The sequence below is a fragment of the Leptidea sinapis genome, chromosome 10, assembly GCF_905404315.1.
Source record: "Leptidea sinapis chromosome 10, ilLepSina1.1, whole genome shotgun sequence".
NCBI lineage: Eukaryota > Metazoa > Arthropoda > Insecta > Lepidoptera > Pieridae > Leptidea > Leptidea sinapis.
In genome coordinates this window covers 14,420,961-14,444,100 of record NC_066274.1, presented here as the reverse complement: position 1 = coordinate 14,444,100, position 23,140 = coordinate 14,420,961, and the positions used below count along the sequence as shown (strand labels likewise).

General features: G+C 33.9%; 1 protein-coding gene across 1 annotated transcript in view; it reads left to right on the top strand.

Annotated features, from left to right (window-relative positions):
- The window catches only part of LOC126966329 (lachesin-like), a 173,265-nt gene extending 150,514 nt beyond the window's left edge, over positions 1-22,751 (top strand). Inside the window, exons 8-9 of the mRNA XM_050810319.1 lie at positions 16,046-16,216; positions 17,492-22,751. Of these exons, the coding sequence (XP_050666276.1) occupies positions 16,046-16,216; positions 17,492-17,706 (386 nt within the window). The 3' untranslated portion in view covers positions 17,707-22,751. The remainder of the gene's footprint in view (positions 1-16,045; positions 16,217-17,491) is intronic.
- Positions 22,752-23,140: the final 389 nt, after the last annotated feature.

The following is a 23,140-nucleotide window of genomic DNA, read 5'->3' as shown; positions in this document are numbered from 1 at the left end:
TTCACAGAATACATCTTACCAAGTTTCAACAGTACCAACAGCTTAGGAAAAAACTGGCTGTGACATACGGACGGACAGACAGACACACATGACGAATCTATAAGGGTTTCCTTTTATGCCATTTGGCTACGGAACCCTAAAAAACATAGGCTTACAATAATGTCATCGGAAATAAATACAATGAGATCAAAAGTAATATTCCAATATAAGAAGATTATTGTACAGGCAATTAAAACACAATTATAAATTGAGACCCAAAATGGGATGCGATCAATGACATAGTTAATAACGTTACACGTAATTGTGTGCGCCGGGCGCTCGTATTAAGTAAATTGGTCTCGAAATGAGAAAAGAGATCGTTTCAGAATTGCAAAAGGACATTTTCGTTTATATGTTCAATGCAAACATACGAATGTCGGAATCGCCAATATTGTTGGATAATACGTTGAGTGGGCTAAACACGACACGCCTGCCCACTAAAGTCGAGTTAGAAATGGATTTACGTTACTTGCCCGCAACCGCCGCTCGGCCGGCGCGACATGTGTGTCCTACCACAGCTGCCCCAACCGAGCCCAAACCAACAAAATGTATTAAACTTTTTACAGCGTTCTTGAAAACTGCTGTAAATTGTTTTCATTCTGTGTAGAATATGCACACTCCGCACTGGGATAACATTCGAATTGAATTTAAATTTAACGCGCCGCCGGCGTTATTTAGTATTTGACTCGAGACTTGGATAATATCGTACTTGAAAGTTAGAGAAGTTTTAATCACTTCAATTTCCACTTCCAAGTTATTTAAACTTCACGTATTAAGTATTTTTTTCAATAATAATTTAAAGATAATAATTATTGATATCAAGAGTATAATATAACAACTCCTAATATTTTAATACACATTTCCTCTTTAAACATTTTGTCTAAAATATTTTGAATTGTGTCTAATTAATGCTAAATTTTTATATGATGAATTGGCGTAGTGCTAAAATTTTAATTGAAAAATTTTATCAGATGGGCCATGACACTTTTACATGGCTACAACGAAGCCAAAGGTATTGAGAGTAGCCAATATGTATTAATATATTATGTTTGTTCTTCTGTACCCATTCTTACGCTAATTCTTACGCTATCTATGTAATTTGACAGACTTGAATTTGTGGTATCGTGAAAGATCTTCAGTGAAAGGCTTTAGATAGGACTCGATGAGTCGATTTCAAATAATGCAAATACCTCTCAATACTTAAGAAAATATCTAAAAATAATAATATTACACTGGGAAAAAAATTCTTTCGCATTTTATACTAAGCCACAAGTAATTTTTTTGAAAAGTTGAAATATATTAAATTACAGTATTTACATGCCATTTTGTTCAATTACCTTTACCTTGCAAAAATTGCAACCGTTTTATCCGTTCTGTTATATCAGGGCGACCAGAGCATCTTTGACATTAAAATTTTCGGATTGAAAACGCTTAAATGAACTTTCTTTTTCTCTAACTGACACTGCATTGAGTCCCTAATATAAAATTTCGCGGCTTGCTTCTATTTTTGTAATAAAATTTAAAAACCATTTTGATATGACCATGAATAGTACAGCCAAAGAGATTTTGTTACAAGTTTATACATATTTTATGCGAACCAACTTTTTCCCTGACCTATTATAATGTACGTATTTATATAAAAATTCATAAAATATTTAAGATTTTTACGTAATCTAGTTTTAGTGTGAAGGCTCCCGTATCGAAAGCGTAAGCAACAAGAACTCTATTCCTAACACTCCGCTGTCCGTTGGTGCTACAACAATAAAACGCCGATTTCTAAAATTATCTTTTACAGGCATTTCAATAGAACTAAGCGTTATATGCACGGTAGTGTCACCTAAACAAAGCATACAAGATTTTATCAACGATACATCACTTGAACGGTTGGCTCAGTTGGTAAGAGCGCTCGCACGGAATGAGAGAGCTCGCGGGTTGGAGTACCGCATCGTTCATAAAATTTTGTTCTCAAATTTTATTTGTGAGTGAGAATTATCACCTAAAAACATAGCAAATTGTTTAAAATGGTAAAAAATCCTAGTAAATTATTCTATGTTAGAACTTTCTTATACCAATAAGAAACTAAACTTTAATTTAAAAAAATCACAATATAAAACTTTTATTTCGACAAAAATAATTGATCTATTTCTAATAGAACTGAATTATAACATATACTTCCTGTAAATATTACATCGCGAGAACTACAAATGGATCCCACGAAAGAAAGATAAAATAATGTGTGAGTGATACGAGACAAATAACACAATACATAACCAGACGGAAACATACTAGAGACAGATTTAGATTCAGTTACAAAGGCAACTGAGCTAGCCATTACGCGGCTGGAGCGAGCGACCGCTCAAAAAGCGAACCAAATTCTATTACCATCCGATATTCAACAAAGACCGCTGACCCACCCGCTTCAAATTGCTTTAGGCTACAGCCGCGATATTTACTGTAACATATCACAATATTCGTGGAAATAAATTCAATTCTAAAGTGACTTTTCAATGGAGGAAGCTTTTGATGTGTGGCTCCTATTGGTGTTGGATTCGTTGCCACTTTACCGTATACTTTTTAGAAAACATAATTTTAAGTTGATATTTCTAACACTCCTTTAGTCTCAGTTATTTTTTTGAATAATATATTCTATGGTTCTTTACAGAGTAACCATGATAAGGTAATTTACAAAAAAGATTGAGATGGCCACTTTTGCTCATTCAAATTCAAATTCAAGTATTTTTATTCAAGATAGGATGTAACATCACTTATTGCAAGTCAAAAACTACCACCCATTCCAAAAAGAATTTTTTTTCAATTAAATTTATTATTTAATAGCCTGAGGGCGGTCGCTCCATATCCAATCAGTTGTATCATTAAGAAAGTCATTTCATTTCATTTATGTTATTGTAACCTTTACCACACAAACGTTTTATAACAATTCTTTTGAATAACGTAATACTTTTGTTTTGAACATTTTTTCTGGGATCTTGTTGTGAAAGCATATGCATCGCCCCATAAAAGACTTCCTAACTCGACTTAGCCGAGTAGGCTTTATAAGTTTATGTCTGTTCCTGGTGTTAACATTATGGTTATGACAGTTTCTAGCAAATTCACTTATGTGCCTATGAACATACATTACATTATCAAGCAATAGTCAAGATGTTTATTTCTTTAAATTTTGCTCTCAATGATTTTTTAGGACCTAGGTTATAAATAGCGTGATGGTCATGAAATAAGATTTTATACCTCAAAATTGCAGTGTTCCTAATATATCACAGAATTTAGGCCTCCATTACTAAATAAATTACTAATTTTTCTTTAATTACATTATTTTTATCAATTAGCAATATTCTCACCTCATGGTAAATGATACATCCTATTAAATTATTATTGCGTTCATCACTTTGAGCCATAAGATGTTAAGTCCCATTTGCCCAGTAATTTTGCCAGCTACGGCGCTTGTCAAACAGAAAAACAATTGATATTTGCGTACCACTACTTTAAAGCGATTTTGTACAAAGAGCCTTCCACTGCTAAAATTATTCTCTTTTATAATTTTTTATACTATCCTTACATTCACAGCTAGTGTCAATTATGTTATGTTTTTATTTCATTGTTTGATGTTCATGGCTTTTGCACTATTTGTATGTGTATTATGAGCAAACTGTAAATCATCGTTGTATGCTGCAAATTAAATTAGATAATACAATACAGTGACTTATAGTACAATCATTGGGGCGGTAGCGATAGACATGGAATGGGTGGTTCCATTGAAAAGCGGACAACATGACCAATCGCATATATTTATCCTAAATTACTTAAACCAGATTACAATTTTATCGTGGTTGGGACATTGTCACTTGATAGTTATTTACTATATGCGTTCGTAATAGAAAATTACTTTTGGAATAAATGCATTTTTTTTTCTATAATAATAATAAATGTAGTTGGCTTTAATACACCATTCAGGACGGAGTTCTCTAGCATGCAGTATTAATGTCGTGCGGCACATCTTTCTAATAAAATAAACATTCTGTTACATATATATAATAGAAACTCCCATGAATGTAAACTTGCATTGATCGCCTGAATACTACCACTAAATTATGATAATACTGGGTTGCTCTGACGATATATACGCTAAAACAGACACCCACTCACACACACACACACACACACACACACACGCTTTAACATCTATCTATATTTATATATATCTATATTATATATATAAATGAATTGCTTCTCGTAAGTCTCGCTAAAACTCGAGAACGGCTAGACCGATTTGGCTAATTTTGGTCTTGAATTATTCGTCGGAAGTCCAGGGAAGGTTTAAAAGGTGAATAAATGGGAAAATACTCGGAATTAAATAAAAACAACAAATTTGTTTTTCCAGTAGGTAAATTAACTACAGTTGTTAACTATCTATCAGATTTGTTTTACGAGTAAGTATGTAGATTAATAAATCTTAAGCTTTGTCACAAATTAAATTTCTGAACGGAAATAATTTTATTTGACAGTTGACATCAAACAATATTTGAGCTTTATAGAGTATGAAACCTACCCTTTAAGCGCTTCAAAATGAGTTAATACGTATATCTATGTCTATTCTGTGGTTCTAATCGTACGAAAATAATTACTTTCGCCTAGTATGCATCGAGTTTTGTACTAATAATATGACACAAATCAAGTGGGAGGCTCCTTTGCACAGGATGCCAGCTAGATTATGGGAACAACAACGGCGTCTATTTCTGCTGTGTCTGAAGGCTGACGTAGCTAGGGAAATTACTGGGCAAATGAGATTATACATCTCACATTTCAAGGTGACCGACTAGTGCCGTTAAGAATTTTTCGGTTACTCAAGAATTCTGAGCGGCACTGTATTGCTATGGGCAGGGCGTATTATAATTACCATCAGCTGAACATACTGCTCGTCTCGTCCCTTACTGTCATAAAAAAAACAAATACAGCACACTAAAAACGTAGGTATGTAAACTAAGTATAAATTATTTTTCATAGTTCCTACTGCTCACCACTGTCGCTCCTCTTATGCGATTAACGTTACTGTAACTCATACTATAGGATCTGCATCTATATTTGTACATAAGTATCTATCCCTACTTTGTGATAATTAGTAATGTCAAAGAGTACATTGTAATTGTCCAGTAAATTAATGTATATTAATAATCTATATCTATATATATAAATAAATTGCTGCTCGTTAGTTTCGCTAAAACTCGAGAACGGCTGGACCGATTTAGCTAATTTTAGTCCTGAATTATTTGTAGAAATCCAGGCAAGGTTTAAAAGGTGAATAAATGTGAAAATGCTCGGAATTTAAAAAACAACGATTTTGATTTTTCTTTGATGTGTCCCCGGTCCTTCAGAAATCAAATTAATGAATAACTAATTAGATCATAACTGTGTGTGTCTGTCAATATCAAATTGAAACCTGATAAATAGCCAGTATTTCAAGAAAAATCGAAAATAATAATATAATTTCATTCATACCGAGTATTTCTTTAATTTGTTTTAATAAAAAAGGGATTCCGTTTGTTTGTTTTAAATTTATTCTATACAAAAGCTTAGGTCTTTTTTTATCGATTGAGGCATTACGAAGTCTGCCGGGTCAGCTAGTATTTAATAAAAATGTTTTAAAATATTTGGTGCATGAGTCAAAGTAGCACATTTCAACTTTTTTTTTATTACTGTTAAGGAACAGGTATAAAAATTGTACCTTTAGAGACCCCGCAAACTGCACACTTTTGATCGGCCGATAGTTTGGTTGGTTTCTTAATTAGTATGAAGATGTATGAGAGTGCGCACATAATAACGATTCGTTATTGGCCGATATAAAAGTTTGATGGGCTACACGATTGCTTTCAAATTGAACCGTCAGCAAACTATCGGCCGACTGTTAAATCAGTACAGCGCTGTTCTAGGCGCGCACACCACCGATTGTTGATTGTTTATCATTCGACTTAAATCCAAACTAATTTTTATTTGCCCAATAAACTATTTATTTTTGCTGCGAAACATTTATGCAGCAACCCACTTGTATTGTTTTGCATGTTATTTGTTTTAGCATTGTTTGCCAATCAATAACACAGATATTAGTTCCTATCGTTGCAATGTAAATCTGCCATTCGAAAAATATTCATTTTAACCTTTAGTAGAGGAGACGATAAAAGTTTTTATAACAGGTAATAACTATTAACCAGAGACAGAAAGTTTAAGTTATCTACTTTTAACCACCCCTTTTATATTATCTAAATAAATCAAATATAATGTTCTTAGTTTTATAAGGAAACCTATAATAATGAGAAAAATATTTAAAAAAATAGAAGGAATAATATAAGAAACGAAACAATGATATTTTTTCAGCACTGAGGTATTTACATACACTTGTACTTATCAAAACATATAACAAAGTCTAAATTATTTACACAAATAAAATATGAAAACAAAATTTTATGAACGATGCGGGACTCGAACCTACGACCTCTAGCGTTCCGTGCGAGTGCTCTCCCAACTGAGCTAACCGTTCGAGTGACGTATCGCCATAAAATCAGAGAGAGAGCACTCGCACGGAACGCGAGAGGTCGTGGGTTCGAGTCCCGCATCATTCATAAAATTTTGTTTTCAAATATTATTTGTGTATTAATTCCGGAAGTGAGGGTTATCACTTAAAAAAATAACAAACTATTGTTTAATAACTTATTATATTAAAGTGAATGTCACTTATTTAAATGTAAAATTATGATGTAGTCATTTTTAATCATTAGGTAAAAATTGCTCTCTGTATTTCGTAGAGCGACCAAGCGCTAGTAAGTATTTCTTTCTATATTTAGCCAACCAAGCGCTTTTGTCATTCAGGTAATCATTTACAGTGTAATAAGCCGTTTTAATTTGAATAGTCTTAATTACCGATTTAAATCTATCAAAGGGCAATTCTTGCTGGCAAATAGGTATTTTATAATGTTTGTGTTACAGACCACAGAAACATAGTTGTGTCTTGTGGTGAAGGTATGAATGTCACTTCTCTTTTCAAACACATTTAAATTCTGGAAGGTTATTAATAAATGAATTATTGCACGCTTCGTAGTGCTTTACTCTCGACATATTAGAAGAAGCAGTTTTGAAACGCAGAAATTAATTTTTTTTATTTATTTAGTCTGGCCATAAATACTGTTACAATTAAAAATAAACAAAATATTCCGTTTGAATTTGGAATCTGCCATTTTTATATGATTCATTGAGTTTTCTCAATTTAGCGCCAATACATTGTATTTATATTTTGCGATACTAAAATGGACTGGGGTGATAAAGAGAACCGAACCGCTGTGATTGCATTACACGAAGTAGGTAAGGAGCCAAATGCAATTTTTAAAACTCTCCATACGCTTGGTATTAGTAAAATGTTTGTCTACCGGGCTATTAATAGGTATAATTAGACCTCCTCTGTTTGTGACAGAAAAAGATCTGGCCGTCCACGAAGTGTTCGTATGGAAAACGACACACTGTCGTAGAGACGCCTACGAAATCCAAAACAAGCAGTGACTAAGTTTAGCACGAAAACCGTGTGTAAATCTATAGATTCTTCTAATTCCTAAGTCTATAGGTGGCCTCATACAGGCACTTTGTGGAATTAATTATTGGCTACTGTTTTCCCGAACCGGTAAGAATTAGGTTCCTTCAAGAAAAGTGCATACTACCACCTTAAAGGCTGGAAACGCATCTCTTGACCTCTGGTTTTGCCGATGTCGTTCTGTATTAAGTACTAGCTGTTAGCGACTTCGTCCACATTTACCAGTGAAACCATATTAGTTGGTATTCCTATGCTGTCACATGCATAATATATATAATAATAATAATATTGACACACTTTTTACAAATTATCTTGCCCGAATAAGGTGGTCAAAGCAGTAAGTGAATGAATTCGAAGAAATCCTGATGATATGAAATGTTATTTGCAATAGAAATTTATTTTTCTTTGTTTTCTTTGTTTCAGTATATTATGAGTGCACGTCATATAAAAATGAGGTAAAAAAAATACAACAATAACAATTATTCTGTTTAAAATAATAACTTTTCCGGACGTGTGGCAGTGAAATTGGTCGAAAACATTATTGTACCGAAATATTTTTTTTAGTACCTAAAGTGCACATACTGTGGACTTTCTCAATTTTTTTGCTTTCGATTCTTTGTCGTTTAATCATTATTTATAAAAAAGTAAGATACGACTGTGTACTATTTTTGTATAGATATCTATCTACACATTTTATTACCTCTTTTATCGATGTATTTTGTAGTATTTTTTTCCTTACCTTAGAATATTGTTAAAGATGAGATTGAGCGTACTTTTGTATTCTATTCTATTCTACTAACTGTGTTAAATCATATAATGGTATTTATTGGTAATAATAAAGTACTCTAATAGTCGTAAACAAAACTGGGCGTAACAGACGCTGTCACACCAAGGTGTCAGTTGCACTGAGCTCGCCGCAGATTTGTGGTCAATTCAAGCCAAAACCAACCCCTACTCTACACCTCAACTGATATATTTGACTTACTAATGAATCCATACTGATTAGCTTATCTATACTTATAATACTATACAAGTTGAGTAAGTAAGTCTTTTGTGTGGCGATGTATATGCTTTTACAACTAGATCCTAAGAAAATGTTCAAAACAAATATATTTACTATGTTCAAAATAATTTGTGTGGAAAGAAAAAACATTTTTGTGGGGTAAAGGTTACTATAAAATAAATGACTTTCTTAATGATAGCACAAATTGGGAATGGAGCGACCGCCATCAGGCTATTAAATAATAAGTTTAATTGTTTACTTTGTCACCTTTTTTTTCTTCTCATGTCTGAGGCATACTTTTCGGAATGGGTATATATATAAAAATTACATGACACGTTGTTTGTCCGCGATGGACTCTTAAACTAATGAACGGATTTTAATGGGGATTACTTCATGGAGTGCAGCTTAGTCCAACTTGAGAGATAGGATACTTTTTATTTCGATTAAGAACCTATCATTATTCTTATTTCCAATATTTGTTTTGTACGGAGATCTTTTCTGTGAGAAAATTTATAGACGCAAGGTTTGACAGTTCTGCTGTGAATCAATTTCAATAAAGTTTACAACAGGGAGTATAACGTTCTATATTATGTTTGACAGGAAGCATATTTTCCTATATTATAATTCTTGATATTATGAAATAGTATTGACAATTCATAAAAAACAGTATTTTTATTTATTATGCACAGAACACCGTCTGTCGGGTCAGCTAGTATATTATAATTATTACGTGACACTAAAAAGTGAAAATAAAAAAAAAACTCTGTTTATAAAAACCGACTTCAAAAACTGAAAAGTATCAAATACCTAAAAAATTAATTGAATACACCTTTACCTATAATATTAATATAAAATAGTATTATTTGTATGTGCTACATATTGATAGCTTTGAAGTCGGTGCCAATCCAAATGTAATAGCAAGTACCTACACTCGCCACGCGTGACTTTGAGCGGGATAGCTATATCTAGAACAAAAAACCCAAGCGGACAGACACGCGTGGCCAGACAACCTTAATAATAACAGTAAGTAAGCTGTTTAGGGCTTGGCACCGATTTAAAACCTATCAATAGGTAGCACGTATAATATGGTATGTATTATTACCAATATATAATGGCATTTTATTAATATTAAAGGTAAAGGTGTATTAAATAAAATTTTTAGTTATATTTTGATACTTTTAAATTTTTGAAGTCGATTTATTTAAATTTTTTCATTGACTTTCAATAAGTGATGTCACATCCTATTTTAAATAAAAATATTTGAATTTTAATTAAGTATTATAATGATATAAAGTTTGTCAGTTTTTGTGGTTGTAGGCGGCTATCTCTGGATAAACTCAACCGATTTTGATGATTCTGTTACCAAAATAAAACTAAATAAACTACATTATTTTTGGGAATTTTGAAATTTAAAAGACTCTTTCGTGGTTGTCGGATTTGCAAAGTAAGTCGAAGAAAAATGGTAGAACGAAACCGTTAGGTACTTACGAACGCTGCCCTAACGATGAGAGAGAAATATGATTGTTTTAGTAAGTATATTGTTTTAAATATATCGATGTCTTGCAACCCATAACACAGGCTATATATGCCTCATTTGGGGCAAGATAATTTGTGTAAAAAGTGTGTCAATATTATTATTATTATATATATTATGCATGTGACAGCAAAGGAATACCAACTAATATGGTTTCACTGGTAAATGTGGACGAAGTCGCTAACAGCTAGTACTTAATACAGAACTATATCAAGTTATATCTCTATTATTTTTTTTTATATAAGAGGGGGCAAACAGGCAGGAGGCTCACGTGATAGTGGCGAGGGAGCAGCCCATGGACATAGGCAAACCCAGAGGTCAAGAGATGCGTTGCCGGCCATTAAGGTGGGAAGGAATTTTGGAAGGAGGTTTTCATGAAGGAACCTAAATCTTACCGGTTCGGGAAAACAGCAGTCGGTTATTGATTCCACAAAGGCTGTACGAGACTTAGGAACTAGAGGAATCTATAAATTTACGTACTGTTGCCCTGGTAAATTTAGTCACTGCTTGTTTTGGATTTCGTAAGCGACTCGATATTGGCGTGTCGTTAAGAATAGGCAATGTCTAAAACTCAACATAATTTGTGGTCCAAGTGGTGGAACCATTGGGAATCTGGGCTAGACAAGAAACAGAGTCTTGCTGGAAAGTGCAAGGTACATTTTCGGAAAGAGTATTCCTAAGAGGTTTTACAACACGATCTAAGACGTTCTTTTGATATTCTTTGGCTACAATTTTCACTCCTTGTCAAGCTTCTTTGGAATAAAGAGCGCACACTTTGTTATTTAGATTGTTGTAATGAATATCAAGTATGGAAATGTATTCATCAATGGCAAGCATTTTTCTGTATTTTATTGTATTGGGCCAAAAGCATTGTGTACGAGTATTCTCTATAACTATATGGACTGCTTTAGGGCATGTTCTGTTTATGACGGTAATCACCAATCAAGTTTCAGGTCTTTTTTTTTGATAATACGTGAAATAGTTGTATCGGAAATCATTATTTCTCGCAATTTTTTTTTTGATTCCTTATAGGATTTCGGCGATCCTGACTTTAGTTGCATTCTCAGCATTTTTACTTTTAAAAGTACTAAGCCACCCATTTTTTATAGTCTTTAACAGAGGATGGACAGTTAGTATATCTAGTGATCATACTAGGTATATATCAACACGGACACACTACTGATAGCTTTCGAAGTTTCTTGATTGAAGACTCATTACTACAATACTGTTTTCTGAGCTCAATTTATTATTGTTAGTTAATATTACACAAATAAAATTTGAAAACAAAATCTTATGAACGATGCGGGACTCGAACCCGCGATCTCTTGCAATCCGTGCGTGCGCTCTTACCAACTAAGCCAACTGTCCGAGTGACGTATCGTTATTAAATCTTGCATGATTTGTTCAACTCTCAGATTGTGGCTTCATCTACTTATCAGTTCTTAGGATCTACTTTACAGCTGATAACCTGCTTAACCCCAAACATTGCATATTACAAAATTGACTCACGATGTCGCTCTTGCAAACAATTTGTAATGTTTTAAAGTGATAACCCTTACTTCTAGGACTTAAACAAAATATTAACTTCAAAAAAATACTTGAAATAATGGGTAATGATTGAAGCTTCTAACATTATATACGCATTTCTAAATTAAAGTTAAAAAAGTAACATTTTGTTGTATCGATATAGATAACACTGAAAAATCACAAGACGAACAATGTTGTAAATAATGCCGCTATGAAACTGATATTACCAAATACGAAAAATTCCAATTAAACGTCGCTGTAATAAAATAAGCCTCGGTGGCTGAATGAAAACGAAAAATAAAACTCGCCCGCAAAAATAAACGGGACAAGAAGAATGCAAGCAATTTTTAATGTAGAACGAGTAGCAGCCTGACCCTGTGCCAACCGTGCTTATAATGTATACTCAAATTGTAGCGAATCTTCGAACCGGAACATTACACGATTTTAACATAATTCTTTTGCTATAAGATTACTTATTGTTGTTCGTCTTGTTAATTTGAAAGAATTTTCTTCGCTAACTTTGTTTGGTATTTCATTATTTGATAGGTTTTTTGCTGCAACGTTAAATGTGATACATATCATCGAAATTTTAGGAGAATATTGGAATTGTACAAATAACAAATGCTTAGTAAGAATATGACATTTTAATCTTTATGTATTTATATTAACTTGTTTAAGAAAAATAGCGATAGTCATAAGTTTAATACAAGGAATAAAGATAAGCTTGCTGTTACCAATACCAGGCTAAATAAAGTTGATAAATCATTTAAAGGGCAATGTATAAGCTTTTATAACAAACTCCCAAGTGATATGCTAAATCTGACAAAAAACAAATTTAAAAATTCAACTAAATGGAAATTTTATAAAAAGCTTATTATAAAATAACGGATTACTTAGATGATAAAAATGCTTGGGAGTGAGCATGCTTTAACTCTGTTTTAATAAAACAAAATATGTATTATAATTTTTTAGAGTATAAGTATATGTATTATTTTTACAAACTACATAATGTTGCTCTTATTATTATAAGAAACCTTAAATTGACGATTCAAAATGATCAAATATGATTTCAATGAATAAAGATATTTTAACTTTGAATTTATATTTTTTTTTGTTTGTTATTATACTATTAACTTTAAATATGCTTTCTGCAACTGGCGGCTAGCTAGGACAACATTTTTTTAAGTATCTACCTTTTTAGTCGTTTATAAAATTTCCTGCAGATTAATGTCTTGTGTGCTAAACAAATAATAGAGTTCTAAACGGTGGTCGTTTGGCAACGGCATGAGACCAGAGACATGCAGGAGGTTATAGCAAAAACGTTACTGTTACAAAAAATCTTAGGGCTCAATCGATATTCCACTCCTCTTTCTATTAGGTATGTATTATTACCAATATATAATTCTATGGCAGATTGAAAGTTTAGTTAAAAAAATCAAATCGTATTGCAAAAATCAAATGGTTATAAGATGTTGGATCGTAGAAAACTATTAGACCTATGTTTTTTACATTGACTTTTCGCGTCCGACTTACTTTATAAAATATCTGTAAGAATTCCACGGCCGTATAGTCGTGTAAAAACCTTATATATATGCCTTTCAAAGCTGTCGTCTCAAAAACAAACCTAGGGCTCTCAGCACCTATCAATAGGATGTTAAGTTTATATAGGTAATAGTATAAATAAAGTTCTCAACATTGATAAAGTAGGTGATACTTTTCCTAAATTTAGAAAAATATTTAATCTACTTGTAATTCATTTTGTAATATATTGTGACATTTATTGATTTAACATTTAACTGGTTTATATAATCTAAATATGAAGTCGTTCTTCAGAGAGCAATAAAAACTGCTACTATAGTTGCCGCATATTTTTTTATGATGGGAAATGACGAGATAAAAAAGACGTGCATCTGATTGTAAGCGATACGTCGTCCATGCAGTGTCTTTGAGGATTTCTTGAAAACCCCAAATTCTACGTGGCAGCACAATCTTACTGTTCTTGAGAATTTATAAACTGCAAAGTGTTAGTAGCACAGTAACTTTTACTTGATACTCTACCCTTCAAACTGAAATGTAAATAATGCTTTAAAACTGCCGATAAGAAATATAAATATATTTATAATAATATAATAATAATAATAACATAGCATATTGCAACAACACTTGGTAAACATAATGAAGCTACATCAGTTCATAAAGGGGCTTTGACATGGGGCGAAGAATTAAATAATAAATCTTCATTTGTTGCAAAAAAAAATACAATTTTGCTTAAAATTACCCTCGACCCCAAAACTAGGACAGCCCGTGACATGGGGGTCAGTCTCTTCCCAGTTGTGCAATGTAAAATGTCAAATAAAAAACATCAACATATTTTAAGGTCTAACAATGGAAGTTATGCAACAACTTTTGAACACAAAAACTATTTTATATATAATTTAGGGCGTGTGTTGTGTGTTTGTGTGTGTATATGTACTTGTGTGTGTATGTGTGTGAGTATGTGTTTAACCTTTTATTTATCAAATGCTATACCTTATATAAGTAGTGGTTAACGAATAAGATTTTCAGTAGCTTCGTAATTTAGGTTTCTTAACGTGTTCTTGAGTTTATGTCTAAGTTCATATATATTACAATGCATTTTTTTAAATTAAAAGCATTCTTTGTCAAAGAAGCTTTAATATATTTCTTTGAAATTGTGCTCAGCTATTTCTAGTATACTGTCCGGTATTTTATTGAATACCAAGACCAATGTCTGTGGAGCCCTTAAGTCATCACTAATCATCACCATCATACCAATCTAGCTAGGTTTTAATGATTTCAGTGTTTATGCGTAAGTGATATATATAGTTTTATATATATACTTGTTTATACAAAGTTGTATAATACTTGCGGGCCTGCTCTTTTGTTGCTTTTTTATGAAAATAAGGGACGAGTCGAGCAGGACATTCAGCTGATGGTAATACGATATACGATACGCCCTGCCCATTACAATGTAGTGCTGCTCAGGATTCTTGAAAAACCCAAAAGTTATGAGGCGCACTACATAAGATGTTAAGTCTCATTTGCCGCGTAATTTCACTAGCAACGGCACCCTTCAGACCGAAACACACTAATGCTTACACATTGCTGCTTTATGGCAGAAATAGGCACCGTTGTGGTACCCATAATCTAGCCGGCATCCTGTGCAAAGAAGCATCCCACTGGTACTAGCTTAAAATCAACCAGCAATGGGTATAAATAGATTGGGTGTTTTATTTGATTTACCAAACAAACAATGTCTAAATCTTAGGTGTCTAAGTATAAACACATATTCAAATATTTGTTACCTCCTATTTATACGACGTGTCGCAACAACATATATCATTTCGATATCGGAACAATGCTCGGATGTGGTCGAATATAAATGATCGGAAGGGTAGCTACTATCGACTTAGGGTGAGGAAATGTTATTATGATTCAATACCTAAGTTAAGACTTCTACAATAACAGATGATAGGATAAATTAAAGTAGTGTACGTAAAGGGTATATTCAATGTTTTGTCAGTGGTTTTTGTCCTTAATACATTTAGATATTGCGTCGTGTCATATTTAAACAAAACGAAATGTTATAACTATACTTACAATACTATGATTACATTAAATTAAAACTATCATTACGTGGAAGCGTACCAAGAATACTGGCAGCATTTCCATGTTCGATAGCTAGGCTGATCCATTGACCGAAGTAGCTGCCAGCGCTTGGGTTGCCAATAGCCCTATTGAAGCGAGTAGGCCCCACGGACTACGTGTCTTGACACCAAACGGCACAACGATGTAAGCCTCATTGACGACATATTTGCGACGCTTGCTTCTGTCTTCGGCAGTCGATGCAGTAGCCCAAGTTTTAGTTACTTAAATATAACGTTTAAGTGAAAATAAGAAAGGAATGAGAACAGAACCTACTACATGTTAGGCAATTTTGACAGAACATACATTTCAATTTTCCAAAGGACAGCCCGTGCCAGTTCATGTCTGAATCAAACACAATTCAGATTAACTATTCGTAAATATTGCAATATTTATAATATTTGATTCACAAGAGACAAATGTTTTTGTGTTTTTTTTCTTCTTGTTAAGATTTCGAGAGATAAGTATCATGCCTGAAAATGGCAAATCAACTGAATCAAAACTCCTGAAGATGCCTCGTATAGAGGCGAAACACGTGTCGAATTGATTAAAAGACAAATTTTAGCCGAAATGACACTCAAGACAACGTTTGGATAGTTATGGATTTCCGCAAAAAAATGCCAAATTCAATAAATTTCTAATAGAGAGATTCTAGACCTTCGGCGATGGTATAAGATATTTTTCTTTGCAGGTGAAATGATAATATCGAATGACAAGTACCAAATGAGTGAAATCAACAGCTCAGCATACAGCGTTCAGATGCGTCTCATCATACGAAATATACAACGAAGCGATCTGGGAGGATATAAATGCATCTCTAAAAACTCTATTGGAGATGCTGAAGGGAACATAAGACTATATGGTAAGAATTCATTATTATTTTTAAAAAATTTGCAAACAAATCTTAAAACAGGAACGTAATCAAATATTCTGTGCTGGACTTATTGTTGTCAGATCATCTTCTGTTTGCAGCTTGATGATTCAGCCATTTTGTGTACTTTTTTTGAGTACTCTAACACATACATAAACAAAAATATAAAATAAAAGCAAAACAGACGAACACAGACATTCATTATATTGTTTTTTTAGGGTTTAAACCCTAGATGAATATAAAACCCAACCAAAGACAACAGAGTCCTATTGAAGACTCATATAGATGTTTGTATGGAAATGGCCCCTAGTTAACTTATAGATTCTTTTGGCTCGTTAGGGAAGAACAGAGTGAATTTTTACGATGCGCGCGCACACCGTCACGCATATTCGACACCCTGACGTTAGCTGGTCAACTAGACTATTTGTATCACTTTTTTCAGCTACCATTCCCGTTGTAACTCATATGTCTTCTGAACCACAACCAATAGACGATAATTAAATAAATTTCTATATATAATTTAAATTTATAAACAATTATAAATATAAAAAAAAAACTCCTTAAGTACGTGTCACCTGCTGTTAAGTGATCACCGCCGGCCGCTGTTGCAACACGAGAGGAATCACAGAAGCGTTGTCGGCCTTTAAGGAAGATGTAGGAGCTTGTTTTGAAGGTACTCATGTCGTATCGATCCGGAAACACCGCCAATCGAGCTCATTCCACAATTTACATTACATTCTACATTGTACGTGTATGAAATAATGAAAACCTGAATGTAGGTGATGTTTTAGTTTTTGGTGTTGTTGTCTCAATGTTCTCAGCAAACAATGAATCTGCAACGACAGAATTCAAGACATGTATACCACTCGAGCATAGTACTTACCCATACCAGTGGGAGGCACCTTTGCACAGGAAGCTGGCTAGATTATGGGTGCCACAACGGCGCCTATTTCTGCCGTGAAACAGTAATGTGTAAACATTTCTGTATTTCGGTCTGAAGGGCGCCGTAGCTAGTGAAATTACTAGGCAAATGGGACTTAAGACCTTATGTCTCAAGGTGACGAGCACAATTGTAGTGCCGCTCAGAAATTTTGAGGTTTCTTAAGAATCCTGAGCGGCACTGCATTGTAATGGGTGGCGCGTATCAATTACCATCAGCTGAACGTCCTACTCGTCTCGTCCCTTATTTTCATAAAAAATACTTTCTATTTGAAACAAGTATAAGTAACATTTTTTGATCTAATAATATTTTTTTACATTCAATAGAAATGGAACTTCCGTATCGCAAGTCGAGGGTCGACGATGAGTCTGAAACAAATTATGTAGAGACAAACGATGTGCGATCTAGTCTCCAGGGTCCACTTCGAGAAGGCGGACATCGGTCTGAAGACAATGACTTCACATCACATCCCTCCTCTGCTGGTCTTCCTAATATTATACCCTTAATTATATTAAGTTGTATTCTAATTGCAATGTGTTAAATTCTATATACTATACTTCAATGTTCATTGTATTTATACCTTACAGCATCGACAATATAACCCAGTAGGCTCTCAATGCTAATATATTCGCAATTTAAAAATTTCAGTCAACCAACTGAGGTGAGCGGGCTCGAGTGCTCATGCTCATTGGTCAAAATTGCTAGTAGGTATTGTAGTTCAAATAAATCCACTTTCTTAATGCGATACCTGAAAGCGTTCACCCTGTTTCATTGGAAGTTCGATGCCTTAAGGTTTTGTTTTAAAGACTAACCTAATTCAGTTGTTTCTTTGAGGCTGACGTCGATCGAGCGTACACGCTGACCATGTTACGTTTATTGCTGATTACGCGTGTACAAATGCAGTCACTGACCTCTACTACGAGTATATACCACAGGACTGGCGGCTGTCAAAGTGCTTTTGTGCTTGTTTAATATTCACCATTTTGACGCTGTTGGCCATATAGCGAGAGTCTGCGGTACTAAAACTAGTAATGACAACCTCAGCAAACATCGATAGATGGTGGGAAAGAATTCACAAAAAAAAATTGTGTACTTTATCACGTTAATTCTTGAAGAATAAATAAGACGCAAAACAAACGAAATTAATTCAAAATGAAAAAAATCTTCAGAGTATTGTACGTTCCTTCGCAGCCTTATACGTCATAATTAGTTATTGGGACGCTCGCGAGTAGCGCTTAAAATATGCACAAAAAAATCTGTCAAACATATGGAACATCCAGTGGTATTTATATAGGTCAGTGATTGCAGTGTATTATCTCCATAGCACGTTAACGGACCGACGTTCTTGATCGACGATTTTCGTCACCGCGACGTATGAGTACGCGCGTTGCGATTCATCAGTACTGGACTGTATGCATTCGCTTCTACGATTGACTAACGTCAGCGTTGACCGTCGGTCGGGCACTAAATGTAGGCCGGTTTCAGTGCTACACCAGCCGTCGGTGCGTACGATATGTCTTGACGATACGTATTAACCGAACGTCAGTTTGAATCATTCAGTGCTCTCCTGACCAACAAACTGACCTGAGTAGTACATGAAATGGACACGAATTTCGAATAGTACAATTACTGCTTATTATCTTCCTAGACGTTTTAGGAACAGAAAACGTGGATATCATGTTCACCCAATCCACGCTAAAAGAGCATTACAACAATTACATTTATTATTTTATATTAATTATTTCGCGAAAGAAAAGAAAAATTTTTAATTAGTTCAGAATGTCGATCAAAAGTTTTGATGAACTATAGGCGAAATTACAAGGCAACTTGAAACATCAAAACTTATTTTGAGCTCCTGTAGTGCTTCGCGAAGTCGAATTCGGTGATTAAGCATACGGTGTCGATATATTTGTTCATGTTCAGTACGAAATCACTTTTAACGACGGTGATACAGACATCCGTACGGTCGGTCTACCAAACGGTGCAGCACTGAACGCGTTCATGAAATTCATATGTTTCCTAGCGCGTCGGTCGACCGACGGCACGCCTGCGTACGCGCTCGACCGACGGTCCACGTACGCAGTGCGTAGCAAAATACGCATGCGCACGGTCGGTCCAGCACAGTACGATTAATGAACTTTCATATAAATGACAAGCGCGACTGACGTACGCACCGACGGTCGGTGGAGCACTGATACCGGCCGTAGCCTGAATACATTTCATCCATTAAATGGATAGGACAAGGTCATTTTTTATTCGGCTCTCAGACTATTAGTTATTGCGCTCTTTTTTAATATAACATCACGCGTCTTAAAGAATTAAGACAGTGACATATTATTTCATTTGCATTTGTTGTATTTAACGACAAGCCGAAAAGATGTATGATGTTAAAAAACATTTTTCTAATTGTGTTTTTTTCAACGAATTTACAAGTGCGAAATATTATTATAAAGTGTATATATATATTTGAGGATTAGATAATCACAAATAAGCTTATAAATCTAGCTGTCAGTTGACGTGTAAACAAAACTAAAATTGATCGGTGTAAAAATAATCCAGTTATCGTTGTAACTTGTATGTACATGTTTATTGCTATGTTGTTACATTATCATAGAGTAAAATGTTAAAAAAATATTTTGTAACAATTATTCATAAAATCAACATGTAACATTTATATCAGCTGTAATTTGAATACAGAAAGTTGCTTCAAAGCTACCATTTAATCATTGTTAGTTTGTTTTTATAACGAAATGTACTGTAACGTATTAGGTTATTAAAATGTATCGTTTGTAAATATTATAATATAAGGATATATATTATACCAACTCGTTCCCAATTATATACCTGCTTTATTCAGTTTTATTACTTGTTCAACATTTTGTTAAATTCACAGCTTATAAAAGCAGACAAAACATCAAAAATACATTTTTTTTTATGGAATAGGAGGACAAACGAGCGTACGGGTCACCTGTGGTTAAGTGATCACCGCCGCCCACAATCTCTTGCAACACCAGAGGAATCACAGGAGCGTTGCCGGCCTTTAAGGAAGGCGCGTATATACGCGCTTTTTTTGAGGGTACCCATGTCGTATCGTGCCGGAAACACCGCACAAGGAAGTTCATTCCACAGCTTTGTAGTACGTGGAAGAAAGCTCCTTGAAAACCTACATTTTATCGTATATTGTGGATATTATGTACAATCAATGACGTTCTATTTGTGTTCAATGTATAATGAGTTCTTGTACACAAAATTTTCTGTATTCATGTGTACCTAGCTCACTCAACGACACACGGACGACTGTCAAATTAAGAATTTCAAACAATCTTCAAAACGAACTACTTACGTTTACTTGAAACAGTGATCATTTTGAATACCGCTCTATAAGAATAACACATACATATTGGTTTACAAACGGTGTATCAGGACAAACGTAACATCTCGTGCGCTTATAAACATTTTAATAATAACAAATCATATAAATAAAACAATAAATTTAACACAAAATGTATAAAAGCCCACCAAGAATTGTTAGCAAAATAGATGTGGACTGAATATTGAGAGTTTGTTGATACCTGTACTGCTCCCAGTGTCTTGCAAGTGTTGACATACGGAGCGCAAACGTGGTCGCTAACTCGAAGCAATGGAGAGGGATATGCTCGGAGTTTCCCTGCACAGAAATGAGCAAATCCGTAGAAGAACCTAAGGCACCGCCATACTCCAGATGATTGCGAAACTGAAGTGGCAGTGGGTAAGGCACATAGCTTGATGAACAGATGACCGTTAGGGCAGCTAAGTCCTCGAGTAGCGACCACGTACCGGAAGATGCAGTGTTGGTAGGCCCACATAAGATGGACCGATGATCTGGTCAAGATCGCCAGAACAGGTTGGATGAGGACAGTGCGCAGGACCGATCGTCGTGAAGATCTATGGTGGAGCAATTTGTCCACGTCTTTCTTATGAAATGATGATGTACTGCTACCACAACTTTTCTGCTTCTCTTGATGATTGATCTTTCTCGTGATGCACACGGTGTTTTTCTACTATTGTGATTTGGTTTGAAAATGTAGATTGCATTACTGTTATATTGAATAGATATTCTGGTTAAAATCAGGGAGAGCATATACTTGTGCATTTATTTACTTCCAAATAATTCACTAGTAAAGGCATATAAGTATATCATACTGCGAAATAACGCTTTATAAATAAAGACTGCTTGCGATTTCCGAATGTTATACTACGTCCTCGCCCGCACCCTACCCCAAAGAGACACTATTTCTGACCTGCTGGCCTACCATGAACTCTTACTACGATTCAATTGACAACCTAAACTGAACTGCTTTTTCGTACCACGACGTGATTAGAGCTATCTAATTTAGGTTGACGTCAAATCAACTGATTAAATCGCAATGATGTCAATTGAATGTCAAAAATGATATCAACTGAATATCAAACTGATTTAGCTCGTTCATTCATTCCTACCATGAGGTGTTTTTTCAACCTAAACTGGATAGCTTATTTGTCAAAGTGACCGATTCGAAAAAAGTTGCTACTTCCTCAGAGTAAAGTGAATCGTGTTGTTAATAATTTTTAAAAAATAGTGTAAACATAGAAATGAAAAATTTTATTGATTATAGATGAGATAAGAATACTTTATTGGACTTTTTTGTAAAACAAAATACCAAAAATGAAAATACTAAAGACGAGGCAGTAAGGGCCCGCGCTATAGCCTGTTCGCAAGAACGAATTAAAAAAAATGTACTCTGTGGTCCTGTCAAATCAAACATCAATGGAGGTGCGTTCATAACTCGTTATTTTTACGAAAACACATAAGCAAACATTTAATTTGTAATTCAAAGAAGTATATTTATTTATATTACTTTTATTTAATAAGTATAAAATGGCTTAATGGTTAATAATTTGACGAATTTTAAAATGTATTTTTAGTATTTTCTAAGCAAAAAAACCGCTAAAATCATATCATTTTAGGTTTCGAAACGCAATTTTATTTCGTTCATTCTTCATAAGCGATCCAAACGCCATTCAGTAAAAGGCACTTCATGGTACGAATTTTAGTGATTCAGTTTAGGTACTGAAGTGCATCGGAATCGCATCGCTTATTAAAAGTTGATGGTAGGCCCTCTGTTAAATCATTGAATTCAGTGACATTGGGCGTGTGAATTATTTTAGGTTTCTATCCACCATTGTATCTCTATGCTTCATGTTTTGTGGATGTGTATAAATTGCTAATTTTACATAATCTTATATTGCATTTATATTATTTTATGTTATGGAAGTTGAATGAGTAATTTAAATGTTTACAATTTATATTTTTAGATACTTATGTATAGTTATTAGTCAAATCCAAGTATGTATCAAAATGCCATGTAATAAATTTCAAATTTTCTTTATTCAATATTGATTTTTCGAATATGTATGTTTGATTCATGATTTAAGTACATTCCATATGTTCCAACTGGTGTTTTGATACTTAAGTAGTAGCCAATTTTTTTTTTAAATCATTATCCAATGTCCGTGTAACAATTGTATAGTATTATTGCCTGCAAAGTATAATCGTTAAACATAAAATTCAGTGTTTTATTAAAATTCTCCCTCTAAAATTCGTAGAGTTTTTTAGAGATTTACCATGAACTGTTTGGATAGTATCTACTGATAGAGTTGATATAGTGACGGGGTAACGATGGGCTGCGATACTTAATGACAGCACCATTGCCTTTCTCATTATTGCAAACTCTTGTGACAGTCCTAGCATAATATTTGTAGTAAAAAGACGTATTAAAATTAATTGGGAGAAGTTCAATGTCCAAGATTGTCACAGCAAAAAAAAAGGTACCATGGAAATCTTCTCCAGGAAAAAGAAAAATCAAAAAAGGAATAAAAAAAAAATCAGGAAAAAAAAAATCACACCATAGTTTTATTGTATAATCTCAATGAATAAATAATTTTTCACTTTGACT